This window comes from Corapipo altera, unplaced genomic scaffold, assembly GCF_003945725.1.
Source record: "Corapipo altera isolate COAL_440 unplaced genomic scaffold, ASM394572v1 44, whole genome shotgun sequence".
In the NCBI taxonomy this organism is placed as follows: domain Eukaryota; kingdom Metazoa; phylum Chordata; class Aves; order Passeriformes; family Pipridae; genus Corapipo; species Corapipo altera.
In genome coordinates this window covers 19826402-19849075 of record NW_020884880.1, presented here as the reverse complement: position 1 = coordinate 19849075, position 22674 = coordinate 19826402, and the positions used below count along the sequence as shown (strand labels likewise).

General features: G+C 40.4%; 1 protein-coding gene across 1 annotated transcript in view; it reads right to left on the bottom strand.

The window, feature by feature from the left end:
• Positions 1–22674, bottom strand: part of TGFBR2 (transforming growth factor beta receptor 2) — a 59650-nt gene that overhangs the window by 12746 nt on the left and 24230 nt on the right. Inside the window, exons 2-5 of the mRNA XM_027639346.1 lie at positions 18816–18987; positions 16940–17130; positions 3199–3998; positions 1692–1833 (exon numbers count right to left, since the gene is read on the bottom strand). Of these exons, the coding sequence (XP_027495147.1) occupies positions 1692–1833; positions 3199–3998; positions 16940–17130; positions 18816–18987 (1305 nt within the window). The remainder of the gene's footprint in view (positions 1–1691; positions 1834–3198; positions 3999–16939; positions 17131–18815; positions 18988–22674) is intronic.

Sequence of the window (22674 nt, the reverse complement as noted above, 5' to 3'; positions counted from 1 at the left end):
GTTTCTAAATGCAAGAAACAGAGAGAGCTCAAGAGACAGAGCAAAGATTTTTTTTTTCTCAGGTTTTAAATCTCCTCAGCCACATTTACAAAGTGCTAATGAAAGGCTGAGGCTGTGCCAATGCTCTTAGAAACAGGCACGATCACGACTGTTAAATATGGATAGGTTTGCCTTGGAATATGTCAGACTGAGGTTCAGTTCCCGAAACACCACATGTTTTTTCACTGAAATGTTTGACTAGAAAAGATCTTTTTTTTCCCCATGCTTTTAGGCTAGCACTTTCTGCACACATACTCGCTTTGTAGCTTTCCTGGCAGGGTGCAAACAGGGGCAAATCTGTTGCCCACAATACAGCCCACCCAGCAAGACCAAACGTTGGTCAGGCATAGCGGGAGACTGAGATGGATGCATTCCTTCCTCCTGGCACATGGACATCGTGGTGCAGCCACACAGTCATTGTGCAGAGTGGCTTCAGAGACCTCCCTTGTGGTATCCCACAGATGTTGGTAGAGAAACAAGGAACAGCTATGCACTTCCCAACATCCCTTGGGATATTGGTTTCCCTCCTGTACACTATGTTCCTCACAACATACTGCTCTAGTGTTCAAGATTGTCCAGTCTCTGTCTATGGTAGCCCTTCAAGGTGGAACCGAGCAGAGCCCGATGAAAAGGGAGTCTTTGTGGTTTTGGAAGATCGCTAACAAATCTAATAAGAGTTGCATATCTTCTATAATATCCACATTAGTTTTATCTTTAACAGCCCCACTCCTTAGACTGCCTGTGTGAGCTCTGGATTGTGCAGCAATTTTTTAGAATGAATGTTAGACAATTCCAGCAGGCTGAAGAATTTTATATGTAACAGTCTTATTTTAGTTCCTGAAGTAAGGTGAAAATCTTCGAACATAACATATGTAATGCAGATATCTCAACAGCAACTCTTCTGATTTCTAGTACATACAACACTGGGAATTCTAGGGCAGCTTTAGGCAAAGGAGAAATTGAGATTTTGTTTTAGTGAACAAACTCTGAATATGAACAAGCATAGCAGCTTTTCCTGAAGCTGTTCTGATAGTCAGTTCCAATAATTTTTATTTTGTTACTACACTTAATACAGCAAACATCCCTTGATTTCTCATATGGGTGATCTCTTGTGACATCACAAAGCAGCAGCTGGTGATTTTGGGAAAGCAGGGAAGTTTCTATATCACTATGATGGCTCTTACTGAAATTATCAATTAGTAATTGTAACACTTAACTGGCCCTTACTACATTTGAGAATTAACATTCGATGAAAGTAAATGTGAGGCAGTTATCGCTTCTTGGTTTAAATATTTCCTATTGACTTATGTTTCAAATAATTTTGGATGAGATTAACTAGACTGAATCAATCCATGACTACTCAGGATGTCAGAGGAAAACCAGACTTTAATAATCCTTAAAAGTGATTTACCTAATAGCAGATTTATCTTTACAGCAATTGAGGAGTAATTTTCTTGTGTGCTCAGGTGCTTGGCCTTCAAGCCTGCTCATGCACATGTACATCTCATGCTGCTGAAGGATTGTTTATTTGCAGCATCCAGATACACTAGAAAAACTGGTGAGATTTAAAAAGAATCACCCTCTGCCAGACAACCACAAGAGCATGTCTGTCTCAACATACTTTTAGAGATAAGAAAACAGATGGCACTTACCTCCGACAGCATTACAGCGAGATGTCATTTCCCAGAGGACCAAAGCCATGGAGTACACATCTGTTTGCTTGAAGGACTCCATGTTTTCCAGGTTCATCCTGGACTCCAAAACCTCAGGGGCCATATACCTTGCTGTGCCAACCTACAGAAGAAGAGATCAAGGAGAGCTTATGAGCTGAAATTGTAGTTCATGTTTTGGATTCTGCTGTGATTTAACTTCAGCTTTCAGGAAAATGGTGCCATTTGACATGTATCCAAAAATTCAGGCCGTAGTTGGCACAGGCCATATTTTCTGCTGCCAGGGGAATCTGGCATTGTCCTGACTACCAACTTACTTGCACCTCTCTTGGTAAGGAAAAACAGAAAGTAGCCCTTTTTAGTTCCTTAATCAAATAATTTTGACACTGACAAGTTTTCTCACTCTTTGGCTATATACAGATAAACTCTGCCCTTAGGGGCTGAAGCAATTGCTGCAGACCAAGTGTCTTTCAGATGAGCAATAAACATTTTGTTTTGCACTGCGTATTATAGTGTTAGCTGTTTCTTTTCATGGTAGGCTTAAAAGGAAAGTATATGCAGGCCTGGGAGAAGAAACACACAGATACTGAATGCAGAAGCTTGTTTCGATTTGAATCGAAACCAGACTGAAGAGTTGCCCCTGAAAATGTTATAAACCAAAATATTAGTTCAATATGAGGCAAAAGTCAGTGTAAATGAACAGGCTTTTATGTGACTTATGTATAAAAATATGAATACAAAAATACACATATAAATACATGTATACTTAAATAATAAGGAATGAATTAAGTTAACAAATGGTCTGAATTTATACTATAGAAGTTTTCATTAGAAGAGAGAATATTTAGAGATATACTTGAAATATGTAGTCTTGTAAGCATTCATAAACATCCCCCTGGTATCCCTGTGAGTATTATCCATGCTATTCAGTTGAAAAAACACAACAGGGCAACTATTTTCATTTGACATTCTTACATTTGCTTGCATGTAGAGAATGCACCATAATCTTAAAGAGGTTTTTTTTTTATACTTTTAAAACTATTATCTATTGCTACTTATCTGCTTAGACCTTTTGAGGATAGAAGACTGACTTCACATATACTGGGGTACACCAAGGGTGGGTCTATTCACAAAAAAGTATAATGCCATCACACATGAAAACTGTGTCAAAACCTCACAACGTGAAGCAGATCCTGAGTGTGTGTGTGTACGTGCACTGCAGCAGTACCATGAACAGTTACTAACAAGTTCACATGTGCTCACTGTAAGTGAGAGGATGGCTGCATCATATGCATATGCAGCTCTCTAATCATAACAAAACCTACAATGCACTTCTCTCAGTGTTGCTTTAATGTTTAGAGCCTCTTTGTTTATAAACCTGTTCGCATTAATTTTTAATGATTTTAAATAAAAGCTGCCATAGCATCTTATGGTTTTTTTCATCTTTTCAGCCCGGGAACCCTTCCACCCGTTCAAACTTCTAACTTACCTGCCCACTGTTAGCCAGGTCATCCACAGACAGAGAAGGGTCCAGCCTCAGGGATAACCCAAAGTCACAGAGACAGCAGGTTAAATCATTTTTCACCAGGATGTTGGAACTCTTTAGGTCTCTGTGTACAATAGGGGTTTTGGGACGACCACAGGGTGTGTGATCACTATGCAGATGGGCAATCCCTCGGGCCAAGGACCCACCCAGTTTCCAGAGGTCCTCCCAGCTGATAATGTGCCGTGTGAGATATTCCTGCAAGTTTCCTTTAGCATGGAAGGCAGTGATCAACCAATACTGTTTACCAAGATCTGTCTTACGCTCCTCTGCTGTCAAGAACTGGAGGATGTTCTCATGCTTGAGGTTTACATCTGAAAAAATGTCTTTCTCAGTTTTCCAGGAGGCATATTCTTCATAGGGGAAAATCTTGACTGCCACGGTTTCATACTGTTCTGATGTGTTTTGCTTCAATTTGGCTTTATACACTTCAGCAAACCTGCCTTTACCAACAACAATGTCCAACTCAATGGGCAGCAACTCTGTGTTGTGGTTGATGTTGTTGGCACAGGTAGAGCTGATGTCTGAGCGGTCATCATCTAACATAATGGCACAAACATCACTGCAGTCCTTATGTTTCCTGGGCTTAACATTTTTTTCCCATGCCTTGTTGAGTTTCCTCTTCTTATGAGTGCGGTAGGCATAAAAGATAACAATGACAGCAACAGAAATCACCAGTAATGGGACAAGACTTATGATTGTGACTTTGGAAATTTCGTCTTTCTCCTGTGGCTTTTGAGGGTCGTCTGTAAAGAACATAAGAAATACATTAAATTATACCATAGGTTTATATATAGAGGTGGCTGACAATAATTATAATTTTTATCCAGAATGCAATATATTATCTTCTCCACTAACAGTAAGTAATAAAAATTATTACTGCCTTCTTGCTTCAAAATGTTATTTTGTATATAGGCCTCTGCTTATCAGGACTTCCCTGTCTGCTTATTTTATAAAAAGCCAGAACTGAATGAGAAAGAACCTAATGTAATTTAGTAACTTTGTTCTTCTCTCAGGCTTTAATGCATTATGGATGAAACCTCTTCTTTCCTGAATACAATAGACAAAGTTTCTTGCACTTACTCTGTCAACGTGTTCCTGAAAGATCTGCTCATTTAACCAGTCATTATTAGAATACACTAATTTTTCCAAGATAAATAAATAGAAAACACAATCTGTGAACTCCCACTTTCCCAGTTATCACTCCAGATCTAGTACATTTTAACATATTTTAGTAGTAAAGTTATCTTCAGGAAGCCTGTTCACACAAAACTTGCCAATATATATGGCAATATTCAGGCACAATATGTATGCCTGCATACTTATCTGAAAAGAAAAAGCTCATTCTCATACTTTGATGTATGTGAAAGACTGTGGCTAGAACAAATTCAAACACCTGCATATAAACAGGTATGTCCAGAACTGTCACCCCACCCCATGTACTTTTGCATGGATTTATGTATCTGAACACTTCCTCTGTTTGTCACTTGTTGACTGTACACTTGCTGTCCTGCTGTAAAGCAGTAGCTGGTTCACTCCAAATTCCATGCCTGGTGCAGTGCACACACTAACACATTCTGGGGTATAACATATAGGAAAGAGAAGAACAACAGGGACCTATTCTAGAATAGGGAGATATTCCAGGAAAAGTATGGATCATTATCCTAGAGATGGGAACTGCCCTGTCACCTCTAAAATTTACCTTCTAGTTCAGTATTTCTTAGGGAAGATAAACAGTTTAAAAGGGAACAGTTTTATTCCAAAAATAGATTAAAAGTGGGTCAGAGTTTATCTGAACCTGATTTGATCGAACACATGGAAATGTCTCAGTCTATTTCTTCCTTTTGAGTGGGATAAAATGTACTATATTGTCTTTGCATGAGGGAGAAGATTGATTGGAAGAAGTCCTGGGAGTCAAACCTGAATGGACTAAAACAACTGAAGCTGCAACTGCAGTAGAGCAAGTGGCTTTTGTTGGCAGCACGATGCTCTAGTGGATACACACAGCCATGTCACTGACTCAGGTTCTGTGCATCAGGCCAAATAAGTCAATATGAAAAGGAAAAGTTCAATAAGCTCTGAAGGGAAGCTGTCACTAACTACATCAGCCACAGGCCTCTATTTCCCCTACTCGGTGCCTCTCAAAACGAAGGTAAGCAATGCTAAAAGGGATGGGAGAAAAGAGTTTACAATTAGAACAAGGGGTACCTCTGACCCTCCAATTTCACTTGTAATCACTTTTCTGTTTAAACCCAGTTGGCAAGCAGCAGGAAACATGAGCTATTCAAAGGCAGGTGACAGGACATCTGAAGAGTGTATTCTTTTTTTATTTGGAAAAAAGCTGAATCCTGAACCAGGATGTGCTTCCTCTGTTTAAAAGGTTCTCCAACCAGATGTAGATCGAATAATTAAATCCTAACCTCTCTCATAGGATTCCAGGGAAGAGGAAGTGCCTTTCTAGCACTGGCATTCCCTAGCACAGGTCAATGGCATGCACTAGCAGCATCTACAAATAAAGAATATATTTCCTCCATTTAAGCAAAAGATTATTTTAAGTCAATCTCTCCTTCCAGATCTATACAAACCACAAATCCTTGTTCTCCAGTGATTTCTCTTGGCAACAAGATGTTAGTAAATGTAAAAATTCTTAAATTTAAAATTAAAAAAAACCTCCCACACCTAAAAGTTCATCACAAGTTATAGGCACCACTTCTGCTTTTCAACTTGTTACAGAGCGGAAAAAAACCCTCAGTTTTTTTATGGCCCTTACAGGAGGAATATATTTAGAAAGTCCAGTGTCACTGTCAGTAAACAGAAGATTTGCGTTGCTTATTCCCATGTGCATTCTTTGCTTTCAGAAAATCTGCTTTATAAATAACTTGGAAAACACCTCGGTGGAGTAGTACAGACTGCTTTGTGGGACAGCAGTTTTGGAGTTTTGGCTGCAAGTAGGCCACAACTGAATGACACAACTGATCTGTAACAATGAGAGAAAATGATTTTATTGAACATTCAGGGTTCTATTTTGTTGGGTTTGGTTTGTTTTTGGTTTTTATTGGCCACAGAAAAACATTCTTGAAGTTTGGGCTCTGCCCTTGGAACAGAGTAATATGTCATCTATATCATGTGGTATACTCTTTTACAGAGATGAACATATCTTTTTAGGGCCTTTTAAGCCATTTTTCTTTGCCACAGGGCTGCAATATGTAGACCAGATATTTGAAATACAAATGTCTTTCTAAATGAGTGAAAACCCCCCCAAGACGTATTAGTTCTCTTTCAGATTTCTCCCCATGAGTCCAAGCAGTTGGAGGTAGCTGGAAGCATTTTCAGATTTGAGAAATAACTCACCCAAAGCCCTCACTCCTTGATTGTTCTGGCTACCTGCATGAGGATTTCTGATTGTTCCTATAAGGCCCTAGAGCAGGGTGTGTTATTTTGGCCTACATCTGAGAACTCTCCAGCAGACTTCACAGCCTCTTCAGCTATTTCTCTTTTTGCACAAGAGAAAGCTCTGCTTGTGGTGCAGGGGGATTTCTGGGTGGAAGGGAAAAAATGTTGATGCTGCAAATTTACTTGAAAAAGAATGAGAAAAAAATTTAATCAAAGCAGAAGCTGAGCAGTTTGGCCACTTCCCCTGAGCACTGTATCATGCTGCACCCCTGCTGCAAAGTGACACATCCGCTTTGGCACGGTCCCTTAGAGGAAGCAGGGGGTGAAAAGCATACAGCCACACATCCCCACCTAAAGCAGCAGGGATGAAGGCTCTGCTAATTTTCTGCATTTAAGACACCAGGCAAGTCCCACTCAAGGTTTGGGAAGTGCAAGAACGAGCACCCATCAGGGTGTCAGGACTGACAAGGCTGAAGTCTGAGCTTAGGAAGGGATTGAGCTTCCTGATAGCAGAATTAAAGGAGGTAGCAGGAGCAAAGAGCTGGTGGCACTGAGGTGTGGCCTGAGCAAGACACTTCTGGAACTGCCTTTGATTTTGACTGATGATATGAGAAGAATCAAATCAGCCATTCCAGTGCAAGCTAAGGATGGGATACTTCTCTGTTGAATCTGTGTACAAAATCAGGACAGGATCAAAATTCAGAGCATAGCTGTATGTTTTCATAGTGGCTAGCCAACATTTTCTGGCTTGACTACAGGAATCTAAGAATAAATACGTTCATTTGCTTATAAATAAATACACATGACTCAAACTCCATAATTTAAAAAATGGGTGTGCAGCTTCCTCTTTCTGAGCATAGAGTGAGCAAAACCCAGCTGCACAGGCAGGCAAGGAAATGGTTAAATGAAGAAGCCTTTCATGTTTTGCAAACATGCTCCTAAATAACTTTCCCCACCCAGAACTATTATTTAGTCAGATCAGTCCTTTCTTAAGCTTCAAAAGAGCCTATTAATATAGCATAACAATAGAGAAGTTGAGCTAAAAGAAAGCTTCCTGTATGCAGTTTAAACTAAGCAGGAGCCATCTGCACAACCCTTAATGTTACCTAAGCCTCGAGGGAACAGAACTCAAGTGCCAAGGAAAATGAAAACACTGTACAGCTCCTATTCAGTCATGAAGCTTCAAAGCACAAGAGCCTGCAAATTCTTTAGGTTGGATTAGGTGCCTTTGATTGAGCTTTAGTGTCACTGAACTTTGGAAACAAGAAATAAAACAATGGCAATGAAATGAGGACACACACTTGAATGCGCAGGGCAGCAGAATGCCCTGCCAGTACTGACAGAACTACTTCCTTGCTGTCTGCTGCTTTTCTGAGTTCTAAAGTTGCTTTTTATTGAACTGCTAGTGAAAGCCACAGAGCAGGGCAAGAATATATTTCATATTAGCAGAATTCAGGTTATACATATCGATAGTGATGTATTGCAAGCTTTTCCAGTGTCTTAAAAATCCCCAGAAGCACAAAGTCACAAAACTTGGTTCCAGACTCAGGACTGTGATCTAGTTATTTCGCAAGCTCCCAAGACACAAAGCAGCCCTTTGAGCTGACTGGAGGACAACTCCATTTTGTAGCAATTCTGAGGTTTCAAAGTTTGGTTTGAATTCCACACTAGAATAAAAACTAACACTTTTTGAATGTTTTTGCTTAAACAGAATTTCTGTTCAAATGTTGCAGTTTGGCAAGAGGTGTATGTGAGTGCTGAATCCCCTCCAGTGAGAGAACTGCTATGGACTACGGGAGCTTCAAGTTCAAGACCTGCTCTTTTTGGTTCAGGAGAGAGCTTTGCATCTCTGCGTACTCTGAATTAGAAAAAAATGTGAGTTTGAACCTTACGTGTGTACTGATTTCTGAGCAAGGCACAAAGCAATAAAATATGGAAAAGCCTGCCCATCCCTTTAGTGCTTCTGGATGAAAGCTAGTTCCACAAAATGCCTCATTTTCAGTGAAATGAAATTTCCTCTGAGCAGCTGTTTAGGGTAACTTAATTTATCTCTATTGAAGAATCCTTAAGTGAAAATGAAATTCTGTAGCTGTATCTCCTGTACCTTCCTGATTTTGGTCTTTTTAGAATTAAAATTGCTTGTAAATCTTCAGCAAAGCATTTTTTGACGGAAAGCGTTGATTTTTAAAAGAGAAACTCTGCTTCTGACATTCCTATACTTTTCCCTGAAACCCTTATCTTGATGAAGAAAGTGGTCTGAAAGTTGATCTAACTTTTAAAAACTTCTGCTAGTTTTACAGGCATCATTTTGGAGGTTTTGTGAATGGGGATGGGGAGTTTTATAGGGGGTTGGGAGGGTGTTTCCTTAGGAAAATTGTTGATCCTGACTTAAAATACTTGACAATAATCAAACTCAAATGCTGCACCTCAAACTAACCTGTAATTCTTCATCTTGATAGTTTCTTGGAAATATTTTAATTTTCTATACTTGCTGGAGCTGAAGATATTGTTTTTTAATTTAACAGGAAATCAGTTCCACCCCTCACTCAGCTCTATGCTGAACCAACTGATGGCAGAAGACAGAGATTACTAAATTTGAAAATTACTAAATTGGGGTTCTGTCTTGCTATCCAATGGAATATAAACCCTGACATTTCTTGTAGTCTTTCTTGAAAGTTAAATTCCTTCAGCAAATTCCTGAATTTTAAAAGAGCTTTTTTTGGATTAAGTAAACCAAGTCTGTCAAGGCCAGTAACTTGTGCTTGAGCTGTATATCTTCATTTTTTAGTCTAAAAGGAATATTACCAGGTTATCCAAAACAGTATCTTGTCTCCTGGAGAGGCACTACCTCCGGTAATTGATAGGTCTGCATGGCCTGCTACAGAATCATAGAATTGTTTAGATTGGAAAAGACCTCTAAGATCATTGAGTCCAAGTGTTAAACCAGCACTGCCAAGTCCATCACTAAACCACGTCCCTAACTGCCACATCTGCACATCTTTGAATATCTCCAGATATGGTCACTCAACCACTTCCACAAGCAACCTGTTCAAATGTTTAACAACCCTTTTGGCAAGAATTTTTCCCAACTATCCAATCTAAACCTCCACTGCTGCAACTTGTTCTATTCCTTCTTAACTGGGAGAAGAGGCTGATCCCCACCTCACTACAACCTCCTTTCAGATAGTTGTAGAGAGCGATAAGGTCACCCCTGAGCCTCCTTTTCCCCAGGATAAACTACCCCAGTTTCCTCAGCTACTCTTCATCACACCTGTGCTCCACACCCTTCACCAGCTCCTCGCCCTTCTCTGGACACACTGCAGCACCTCAATGTCTTTCTTGTCATGAAATAACAGAAAACAGGACTCAAAGTGCAGCCTCACCAGTGCTGAGCACAGAGGGACAATCCTTTCCCCCAGGCAGCTCTCCAGCCACTCATCCCCAAGCTTGTAGCACTGCATGGGGCTGCTGTGATCCAAGTGCAGGACCTGGCACTTCACTTTGTTGAACATCATACAATTGGCCTCAGCCTGTTCAGATCCCCCTGTAGAGTCTTCCTACCCTCCAGCAGTTCAACACTCCCACCCAACTTGGTGTCATCTGCAGACTGGCTGAGGGTGCACTCAATCCCCTTGTCCAGGTCATTGATAGAGATATTAAACAGGACTGTCCCCAATACTGAGCGCTGGGGAACACAACTTGTGACTGGCCACCAGCTGGATGTAACTCCATTCACCCACACATTTTGGGCTAGACCATCCAGACAGTTTTCTACCCAGCAAAGAGTCCACTTGTCCAAATCATGAGCAGCTAGTTTCTCCAGCAGAAATCATGTGAAAAATTTTCTAGAGTCTAGGTAGACAATATGTATAGCCTTTCCCCCAAAGACAGTAGAAGCAGCAAGGTAAAGCAATCTCTAGAGCCTGTTTCTAAAGCTATCTTTCTAAAATACTGTCATCCACATGGTTCAGAATTTTTGCCCTAAGGATGTTTACTCAAAGGTATGGGAACTCTTCACTTGATCTTTTGGGTATTTGGCCACCTGAATGTTGCTCTGCAGTCAATAAATGGCTGGCAAACCAGACCCAGCTCTCAGAGCACTTAATGCATATCCTTGCCCGGTGCCACCACTAACCTCTTTTCCTGAGAAGTAGTAAAGCAAAAGCATGAGCAGTTTTGGAGACCTGTAGAGCACTCACTGCTGCTCTCCCCTGCAGGTCAGCAGTTTTGCCCTCAGCACGTGACTACCCAGGGTATCAGGACACAAGACTTCTCTGTAATACCCAGGGAAAATCCCCAGTTACATGACCCAGTCATATGTGTTACATGTTGGAAGAATCATGCATATACATCTGTCACCTGATGGGAATGGCTGCATCTTAGTCACAGGGGTGGGAGGCAGGCAACTTGATTGCCTCTGGGTGTCTTACTTCAGCGAAAAGGCTGGGCAGCAATGATGTAATGGATATTTCATCTATTGTAAGCAGAAGTTCGTTTTTCAACTGATTGCCAAGCATGCTATTCAGCACCCAGGAGGTTTAAGAAACTCTTAAGCTCTAAGACAGAACAAATAGTTTGTTGCTGTTTTTATTCCCTCACTGCTGGCTAGAAAGTGTAATTCCTTGATTTGCTGGCACAGCACTCCTTTGCTTAAAATCTCCTACCCCCAGATGCATTCCCTTCTTATCTCTCCCATTCTAACAGATCATTTCACTGTGTCTACATGGCATCTCTCACACATTTTGACTTTTGTAGCTGAGCTTTCCTACTCAGTGATATGAGAGCTGACATATTCTAAATTTACATGATGTGACTGTTTTTCTGTGATACATGGCTAAGTTATACAGCTTGGGTGTCTGCTGCTGTTTGCTGTTGGTTTTCTGGAACAAATCAATCTCTCCAGTTTCAATATGTTCCAACAGATGCCACACATTAACCACTATTTTTATTCTCAGCCTGAGTTTCACCCCTCCAACCTTTCCCAAAATATTATGTTGCCAGTGTTAGTTACAGTTTGTTTCTGTCTGTAATTATTAAAGTCTCTTCCATGACAACCTGATAAAAGGTTGGCCACATTCCCACACTTATTAAGCTCTCAAGTGATGCAAATTGTAACAAATATGCCAACCAGACTGGAAGAGTGCTGCCTAGTTTGTTTTTATACAAATTTGTAACCAAGCTGGAATGGTTATTTTCCTAGGAAGCAAACAATATAAATAATACAGAGCAAACCAAAATTTTGGCTTCTTTAGCCTCTTTCCATTTTATTTCCTTTCTATCCCACTAAGTGATTCAGACATTCAGCATTAGACAGCCTCTCCTTTGGTTACACACAGCTGCAGGCACTGGGTGGGACTCTTGTGCCTGCAAATACCTAAGAGGAAACATAGAGAACAAAGCCAATATACAAGCAGTGAGAGGCTGTGTGACACGTTATGTAATGCTACTGACCTCTTTTATGGGGCAGCTGGAAGACAGTTACCTTCTGAACATGTTAGTTGGATAACAGAAAAAGAGATTAATGAAAGCCTTTGTTAAAATCCACTTGGAAGCAGTCCAGCTGTAATCATCTCCCTTCTGTTTTTCCTTGAGCACCGGACAACTCATCACATAAGTATTTACGGTCTCATGACTGTGCACAGATCTTAAGTCTGCTCTTAAGTTTGAGATCCTTCTATGTAGTCAAGTAAAATCACTAACACTTTGACTCTAGTAAGGAGAGGAAGAGGAGAGAAAGAAAGGAAAAGACAGGGGTAACATGTTAGAGACAAGTGAGAGATATCAAGTTAAGGAAACTCTAAAACATCATCCATATCTCCTGTGATCTGGGCACAGGACAAGGCATTGCACAGGCATGCTTGCAGTGCTTCAGGCATCAGAACAATACTAGCTCTCCCAGGTAACAACCATACACAGTGAGCAATCACAGCACTTGACACACTGCAAATCCATAGACTGTAATTCGTTCGGGCAAATGACTCACCCACAATTGATTAATCAAATACTTACATCTCTTACACTCTCAATTAGCCAACGTTGTGAAACCATGATAAATGTGAAGATTGTTAGCAGCACAACGCTCTCCCTTCCTTGGCACACTTCCCCAGTTAGCTTCATTATTCTCATAAACTCTTGTTGACCTGCCGTTCATGTCTATCACTGAAGTTTTGATACTACAAGGCAACTATCTGGATGATTCAGAATTTGTACACATTGTTGCTGCTACAGATTTCTCCCATATTTGGGTGAGGTGGGAATGCCCAAAATAATGACCTCATCTTGCAGGACATGAGCAATAAACATAGTCTACCTGAACAATCCCACAGACACCTTGGTTTCAAGCTGCATGAAGATCTGCATACCATGGCAAGACAGGTGATGATAAAATATTACCGCCATGTAAGTTATTAGAATGAAACAACTGTAAACCAAATAGAGCTGTGTTAAAATCCTGTTTCCAGATTTTGAGTTCTCTGCATTGTTGCTTGGATTTGAATTTGATGCCCAGGATAACAACTACATATATACTGACAACAGTACTTAAAGCATTTGTTTTCCTGTTTGCACTCTCCAGTGCTGGGTCACCCTTTTGCACATCACTGAATGAAAGTGCCTGAATGAGCTGCATAAAAGGAAGAAGTTGCATGGCATAGCAGGTAGGTCACGCACTTTGTAGCCAAGGAAATGAGATTCCTGCATATTACTAAGATTGCCTAGTCATCTCTGCCTGTGGAAAATGGGTGAGATGTGGGACTGGAAAGGGCCCTGTCCTGCTTGGTCCTTTTGGGTAAACAAGCCTTGACCTCAGTCAAGGAACTCAGGATTGTTAATAAAAACCAACTTTGTTAGACAGTTGTGCTTGCACTGGCTGATGAATAGAGGCTGGAAGATGGTGTGGCAAAGGGGAGGCTGAGGAACAGAGCTTCCCAAACATCAAAGGAGGACTGAGACTGTGCAAACAACTACAGATAGACCTGGTTCAGCACAGTAGATCAAAGCATCAGAAGGTAAAGCAAGATGTAGAAGATCCACTAGACACAACCAGACATCAGGAAGGAAAAAACCCTGGTAGTCTAGCGCTCATTTTTTCCATGACAGTAGGGCCAGGCCTCTGTCTGCTGCCTAGTCAACCTCTAGCCACCCAGGGCCTTTTCACCCTGATTTTAGTTAATCTTTTCCAGTGGTTTTGCTCCCTGGCTTTGCCTTCGGGTAACACTGACATTAAACTTTTGAATAAATAATAATTACAACACACTGGCATTGAGTTTTGCTGTGAGAAGCATTTTTCCACCACAGGGCTGTAAGCTGCTTGCCAGTGATTCACAATTTTGTTTGGCAAAAAGGGGATGTATTAACAAACAAATACACAGTAGTCAGATTTACAATGGTTACCTGTCTCCTTTATATTATTTCTCCAAGAACTATAGAACATTTTTTGGAGTGATTCTGCACATAGTATTTTCGATGAGGTGCCTGTGGCCTGAACCACCAGGGATCTGAATCGAGGTCAGCTCCCTGATACAGCACAACTACAGGCATGTTTAGGTGCATATCGGACCGCGTCTTTCTTATTTTGCAGACTGGCCATTTAAATGAAAGTCCATACAACAAACAGGCATTTGGTTTGGATGTAACTATTTCAAACATTTCTAAAGCCACACTTGGGTGAGTCACAACACCTCCCAGTACCCAAAACCTTTAGGTGTTTGTGTCTAAAAATGGAGTCATGAGATTTGCCCTTCACATTCAAGACTGATATGAGCCAACAGTGTTATAAACCAATTCTTCCATAAGCAATAACAGCCCAGCTGTGAATCACTAAAACATAGTGACTAACCTCAGGTGGAAATTAGAACTCGTTGCCTTACCCATAATTTTCTTTCTTACCTCACAAAAACCAGAAACAAATTAAATCAGGTCTGTCTCAAGTGTGTATGCAGGAAGAAGAGGTAGAAAACTAATCATTTATAGCAACAGCTTGAAAGGCTGTGATTAACAGGTGAAAAATTACAATCTTTTTTATCATCTCAATTTCTGCTAATAAATGAGTAAAATCACTGTTTGATCAGGCTTTTTTAGAGTAGCTTTTGTCTGCTCTCTAAAACTAAAGAATATGCAAAACCACTGCAAAAAATTCTTGCTCTGGTGGACAAGAAATGTAGAGTAAAAAAAAAAAAAAAGGCAAGAACAATGTATGGAATAGATTTGGATGACAGTCATTCCAAAGGCAAAATTATTACAGGCTATTATCTAGTTGTCTGGAGGAGCCATGGACCAGCTGGCTGTGATGTTCTGCTCAAAGTTAAACACAGACAGGAAACCGCATGTCTGATACTGTAAAAATCGTTTGTCTTCCTGCCATGGCTAACCAGGCAAGCAACCCAATGGGGCTGTTTTCATTTAAAAGAAACACTAATCCACAACAATAAAAAAAGGAATGACAAAGCCTCAATTCTCCCCCCTTCTGACTGGAGTTAATGCCTGTGTTTGTGAATGAACTGGAAATGTTACGAAGTGAAGTTTTACATTATTTTAATTTTTGTCTGTAGTTATTCACTTAATACATACGAATGCAGCACATGGTTTTCATGAGTCACCTAGAGTGCTTACAGCACATGACCTAGAAGGAAAAGCTCCACTCAGAGGAGTGAAAGGAATTAGGGTAAAAAGACTGGGTTTAAATTTATACTACTCCTTTTAGGCTACTCTGGAAATGTGAGTGGGGCTGCAGAGTTGCTGGGAATTAAGGCACTTGGTGTTGAATTTCTAGAACAGTTTTCATAAACATACACACTGAAGACACACATTTATCACGGTGATTGCCTTCAGCTATACAGCTCCAGGAGAAACAGCTATAAGATGACTAATTCATAACAAATTAGCCAAAATCCACAAGGGTGTGGTTCATGCTGTACAAAAACACTAGACAGCTAACACAGAGTAAGATCTATTCACTGGGAGCACATTCTCTTAAAAAAAATCATGGCAATCTGTTAGAATTAGGTCCTGGATCTACCCCCTGTGCTCACATCAATACCAGTATATACTCCAAACTCTTTAAAGCTCACGCATGTAAGGGCTGGTCACACAACCACAGATCAGCAATCAGGTTGTCTGGTTTCAAATCAGGCTTGGGGAGGGAATAAGGAGGGAATAAGGGAATATGGGACCAGATATGGATAGACTGGGCCAAGGGAAAAAAAGACTTGCTAGCTTTCTCTTGGCTAATTTGTTGTGGTTTTGTGACCTAAACTAGTTTGCCTTCTTGGAGGACTGGGAAGTGAGAGCTAGAAGTCACTCACACAGTTGTCCACCTCAGTGCAGTCACACACCATGTTTTCCAGGAGTAGAAAAAGTGTCCCAACCCTCTGTTATCTCAGGTAACGAGGATCTAATTATATCCTGTTCTGAGGAACTTACAGGCAATGAGGATGCGTTCTGTGTACTGCAACCCTTTAGAAGTGGGTGCACACAAATTTCTCCACAGAAGGCCTCAAAATTGCCTGCAAGAGACCTGACTTTGTCTCAGTAAAAGCATCACTATGGGATCCAGCAGGTAGGAGAAAATAAAGCAAGGTGTGTGCGTGCGGACCCATGCACATCCGTGTGTGCAGCATGAGGTCCACCAGCCCCGTACACACCTGCACTGCCTTTACTATATTTGCAGTGGGCTGAAGTAGAATGGGGACAGGTTGTGATTTGGTCTATAGTCTGATTTCCCTGGTTTAACTGAACCCACATATACTTCCTTTTGCTATAGTAAGAGCGAGGTAACATATCCCCCTGAGAAGGAACCTTCTAGCTACTTCATGCCCACCACAGAACAAGGGCAGATGGTCAGTTACAACAGAGAATCTGACTTAAATTTCACATTCTATCAAGTTATCAGTAGCATTTATATATGCAGATGACACACTATGGCAATACAGCCTTTTAGAAGAGGCAAGACCTTAAATACAGCATTTGCCTCTAGTTTAGGTATTATAATGTTATTAGTATATGTTGCATTTTGGTCTGTCAACAGAACAAATGTAAACGTCTTGCTTTCCTCTTTAATCAGCTTCAAGTGCAATGTCTTGGGCTGACTATCAGACTTATTTCAAAACGAGGACAGCCCGGCAGAAAGAAATATCCTCTGAACACACAAAAGGAAGGTTGAGATTTTGAAGATTCAAAAGAGACCAAAATAGCTCCTGCCACTAGAAGTTTTCCTCCACAAAATGCAAGTCCAAAGTACATTGGTATTACACAGTTGCAAGGAATGTAGGAATGCAAGGTAAATTATTAAACCTACCTGATGTAAAAATGAGTATATCATTGCATTCTTCACTTGTACAGGAACACATGAACATCAATCCTCCATCTTCCTTCTTTTCCCTCATCAAACACTTCTTTGAGTTGTAGTCATCCAAAACGTGACCATAAAGTGTTTTTTGGGGATCATGGCAAATTGTTTCTAAGGTCACATTTTCATCATTCTGTCTCCTGAAAATGAAAAGGAGAAAATTGAAATCAAAGAAGGAATATTTTACAAAGGGGGCAGATAGGACTGCACCTGCCCAAAATTTGCCTCTTTTGAAAACATAAATAGCATTTAAAGAGTATCATGTATTCTTTTCTGTCTTTCCTGAATGGGGCAGATTTGGCTATGTCTGGACTCCTACATTTGTACAATGGCACAGCTATTCCTGTATCATATTACCACAAAACTCGGAAGAGTGCCTTTGGAAATTTCATCCAGAATTATTCAAGTTAGTGTTCAATGAACTGCTGTGAACTTTGGAACATACTTTTGGTTTTTGTGGTCACTGAGCAGACAGTAAAAATCTGTGTGAAATTATGATAAAAAGAGAATTATTTCCTCAAAATCTGAGGAATTTCTATTGAGTTGGCCTTTTATTTATTTTTTAAGCCTACTATCAGCACAATTTCTGCACTGCACTGAAGGAGTTATCTTTATGTTTTAAAAAAACCTAAACAAATAGAAAAGAAACCCCACCTCAATACCAATAATAAAACTGATGCAAGCTAGAGTTGCCTCACTATCAGCTGACAATCTGAAACATATTCCTGTATTCTGTCCTGGTCCATAGATATCATTTCATTGACAAAAGACTGAAAGGCAAAGAATCCTTTAAATACAGTTCTCAACTCATTTGCCTTTTGAATAAATGACCACGAAAACCCCGGAACATATCTTAAATTGCACTACAGTCCCTTTTTATGGCAATACTACACACTGATCACTTATTAAAGAAGCACAGGACAAATATAGAACAGCACACTGGAACTGCAAATCAAATGTCTACTTCCAATTACGCTGAACATCTCTTCAAGTCAATGGACACAACTAATCCCTCAATAAGTGAATTAATTATGTCTCTGGGTAAGGGCTTCTAATTATTCTCCTAAATCAGCAGCAATGCTGCAAACACACAGTTCTGTTCCTTTTGTCCAGTTATGAATTCATTAAGAGTGTTTCTTGTTTTCCTTGGCAGGACTGGATTCCCATTTATGGAAGGGCAGAACCTCAGTTTTTAGACTGGAACACAAGTTTAGAGTCAAGAAATCCTAAACAACTCATTTTCATAAACTCTTGATTTCTTTGAATCAAGACATAGGCTGTATAAAAGGCATCATGCCTACATCAAATACACAGAATTTTGTAACTAAATACACAGAATTTTGTTTAACATCAAGAGAAAGTATTTCTACCTGGCAATTTACACGGCAATAAGCCTCCTGTTCCACCTACATAAGAACCTCCTCCTATCTACATAATTTAGTTCACTTTGAAATCTATGAGAGAATTGTCTTTCTTCAGCAAATGTCACCACAATACTCTCTTGAGTCTCAAATCTGCTTCTACTCTGAGTGCTGTGGGTGGATGCAGCTTACTGGTTTGAGCAAAACCATGCCTCTTTTCCAATAACAGCATAAGCTGCAACAGAACTGTTTTAGAAGAAAAAAGTCCCCAGAACATTTCATATCAAAATTGTTAACCTCAAACAACTCTCAGTATGCTGACCACAGATATGAGTGGGAAAGGAGAGAGCAAAGCCTGGTGAGGGAACAGGAACATTCTGAATATCAGAGCAATTAAGGAAAGTACTAAGTAATGGTGAATTAGGGTGTGCTCCCATCCCCACCTGTACGACGAAATAACTTACCATATAGCAACACAGACTTCACTCGTTTTCTCACAGATAGAAGTGATGTTGCAGTTGCTCTTGCACTGATGTTGATTTGAGCAGGTTGTTACTTTAATGTCACAAAATTTGCATAGGTTTGGCATTTTCAATCCACTTTCCTTATTTCTGTCTACAGGTGACATAAATTCCGCTTAAGAAAAAAAAAAAAAAGAGAAGGAAACTCAATAACAGTAAATTATCAGGTTGCATTATTGCTTATTAAAAAGATAAGGTTTTCAGCAGCAGCTAACATTTCCTCCCACCTTAAATTAGAAAATTTTTGATCTTTCACAGCTACCAATTTTCTTTACAACAAGGTAAGTGCCACAGTGTCAAGACCAGGTTAATTAAAGTGAATTTGAAAAGCGAAATAAGCTTCTATTGACTTCAGAGGGAGTAAAAGTTGCTTTGTAATTTGCAGAATCAACTTTTTCCAAGACCAGTTTGCACTGAAATAGTTCTGTGCTGGCATTATTCACAGGCAGCATATCTCCATGTATAAAATTGGTAAATTTTATATAATTTGGCACTGTGTGCCAAAGTAACTGTGGATATCTTAGTGAGAATGCACATTAGATGTGTGATGAATTTTGCAAGTTTGTCTTTACTAACCTAAGGCATAACATAGGTGTCATCCCTGGTCTGAGTACTGTTCACACAGAAAAACACAGAACTGGAACTGCCTTTTCAGCTTAAGGTAGATGGTCGCAGGTGAAACTCAAGCCAGATATGCAACAGGGCATCTCTGCCTCTCATATAATCTACTACACGAGTCCTACTGGGCTAACTCAAGGGGACTTGAACTCAGACTAACTTGCAATGACAGCCTGTCTTGTAGAAGTCTACTTTGACCCAACAGCTACATTTCTGCACCCAGGCATTGAATAATTACTTGTTTACTGATTCTGAGTCTTAGTACTCACCATGTGCTTCAGTGTGGCAGCAGTAAGGAAGGAGGTATTTTTTGTACCACTGTATGAATTCCAGGAAATGTACTTTTAGCTCAAAACCATTTTGAAAAGCCAGTGTGACTATAAGGAAGAGAAAATGCTGACACAAACTTCTTTCTAAAGCTAAAATGAACATGCAACTATCTGAAGTGGAGCAGACAATCAACAACAGTTTCAGTCTGACTCATTTTTTAATATAATTTGAAAAGTAGGTTGGATGACTTTAGGAGATACTGGGCTTCATACAGCACAGGCCTTCTCTTGTAGCCACCTGCGTGTTAAAACTATGTTCATACTGCTTTCTGTGGCCAAATGTTGCTAGTCAACCAGTAACAGGCAACCGGGGATTTGTAATTTCCCCCTCTCTCCTCAATTAGCTGAGAAATCATTTTTTTCCTTCTAGAACTTCACTCTTTACTACCATTAGAATATTTTATTACAGGAAATAAATATACTTGATTTTTCCAGAATGAAATAAAAAGGCCTCTTGCTAACATTTTCAATGGATTTCTGAGCCATTGTGAGGGACTGAAAGAAAAGTTTTCCCCCTCCATCCAATCACACATCTTTCTCATCACTAGCATGCTCTGGTACTGATCTAAAGTCTCTGCCATTGGAATCAATGGCAAAACTCCCAATTATTTTAATGGTATAGAAGAAGGTCCTATGCAGAAGGGATGGTTAGGGTGAGCTCACTGGGTGTGGCAGTGCACTTTCCCCCGCCCCCCAACTCTGTTTTTGGCTTAAGCAATAGCTAACAGCAGTGGCTGTGATGGCTGCACCTGGCTTAAGCTGGACTCTCAGAAGACAGATAATAACACAATAGCTAAGGGCCATAAAACTTACTCAACAGCAGAGGGCTAGTTGAGCATGCGCCAACCAAAATACAGCTGGTATGCAAGTATTATTGCAACTATTATTGTAAGTCAATCATCTTACTCCATAAATAGGGAACAGCCTAGGGTCTGCTGAGCTCTCCTGTGTGGCAGTGGGCTGAACACCAGGATCTCCCCTTGAATAGGGAAGCCCCTCAAGGTTACTCTCTGAGGTTGAGGGAATCCTTATTGCATTAAATACTCGGTAAGTGAATTGGGAATAAGCACACTGAAACTTTGAAATCTTAGCTAAGTGAGATAAAGTATTGCTTGTGCACATATAATCCTTTAGACATAAACCACTGACGAAGCCTGGAACTAGGTGTCTGGATTCAGCCGCACATAGAAACCTCTCAGAAAGGGGTTTAAAATACAAGGAGGTCCTTTATGAACCTCATGACTCAACTGGAGGGTCTCTCTGACAGTTTTGTCTCACCTTGCCCTCTGTGCAGTAAATAATCAAGTGTACTTTGCCATCGAAGTTTGTTAAAGCACTGTCACATTTACTATCAAACCTTGTTAAAACTCTGGTTTATGTCAATAAACATTGCTACCTCTTACAAGGGAGGTGTGTCACTCCATTCATGACACTGGGAGCACTCAGATGGGTGGAGAATGCTGGTACTATATTATGGTCTCACAGAATTTTAAGCCCCAGGTAAACATTTCTTGTTCTTAATTATATGTGTTGCAACAACTCTCAGAAGCTATGCAGAGGAACAAAGCCTCACTGAAGTAGGTGTGGTAGGATCTCAAAAGGTCTTGAATCTAGCGCTCTATGAAATATGTGTTAACATAATCATCATTATGGCAAACTGGTCATCTCTTCTGGATGGTACCTCTTATTCAGCACAAGCTGAAGAGAAACTAATAGCTGTATCAAAGTTATCTAGGCTACAGTAATGATTGAAACAACCTGATAGTGAAGGACTATCCCTCTGCCCAGAAGAAACAAATCTATGGTCCTAAAAGCCTGGATGAACAATACAGAGCAAAATTGAGGGAGAGATGAAGTGACTCACCCAAATTTACACAGAAAACCTGTGGCAGGATGCCAAGTATCTCACTACTGGCATAGGGGAATGCCATCTGCTGCTCAAACTGCAAAGACTTTTGCTGCATTTACACTGCTTTCAGCTCTGAGCTCACATGGTTCTGTACTTCACTGGGCAGCTGTGTCGTGATGGATGCCTCTGCCACAACCATGACTCAGTTCTCTCTAGTGCCTGCAGCACTGGAGCCGAAAGTCACATGAAGGTGGGTCCTTAGGTGAATTGGTTCAAGTACATCGTATTTGTTGAGAGGCAGGGCTTGTCACTATGCTGTTTCTGGCTATGCCAAGACTCACCCACTGGAACAAATGGATGAAAAGATGTTTGTACCTCTTCCAAGGAGGAAAAAAAAAAGCCCCCCAGAAATCAGCAATTTACTGTGAGGTCACAAACCTCTCAAACCTTAAGTTTGTACCTTAGTGTGGTAGGCCTTAATTTAATCACTAGCAACAGTAGCAAAACCTGGGCACTTAGGGCAAAGTAATTTCTGATCAGGTTAAATTACTGGCAAAAGTTAATGAGGTTCTGGGACTTCCAGAACTGACTACACCCATATTTTCCCCCCAGAATTCTTGTAACAGAGGCTGACAGTTCAGTGCCTCTCTATTCATGCCTCTGGGCAGTTCAATGTAATGGATAAACTGCCCAAGTGGACGAACTTTATTCCATGCTTCAATATTTGATTTAAAGTGAGACTGCAGTTTACTTTTCCTAATATTAACATAATGCTCTAACAGGTGTTGGTGTGTTTTTCATTACCACAGCTTGGCCATACCCACTGTGATAACCCATCTAGTTCTAAACTAAAGTTGAGTTTGACTTTTTCTATCTGATGCTGAAACCAAACACTGCAAAGGGCCTGAGAAGAAATCTGGAGTCAGATGTGAACCTCAATATCGCTCTTCTGATCACAGTCTGGCACTAGAGTGAGGATTTAGAAATCCTGAAAACTTGGTCTCCT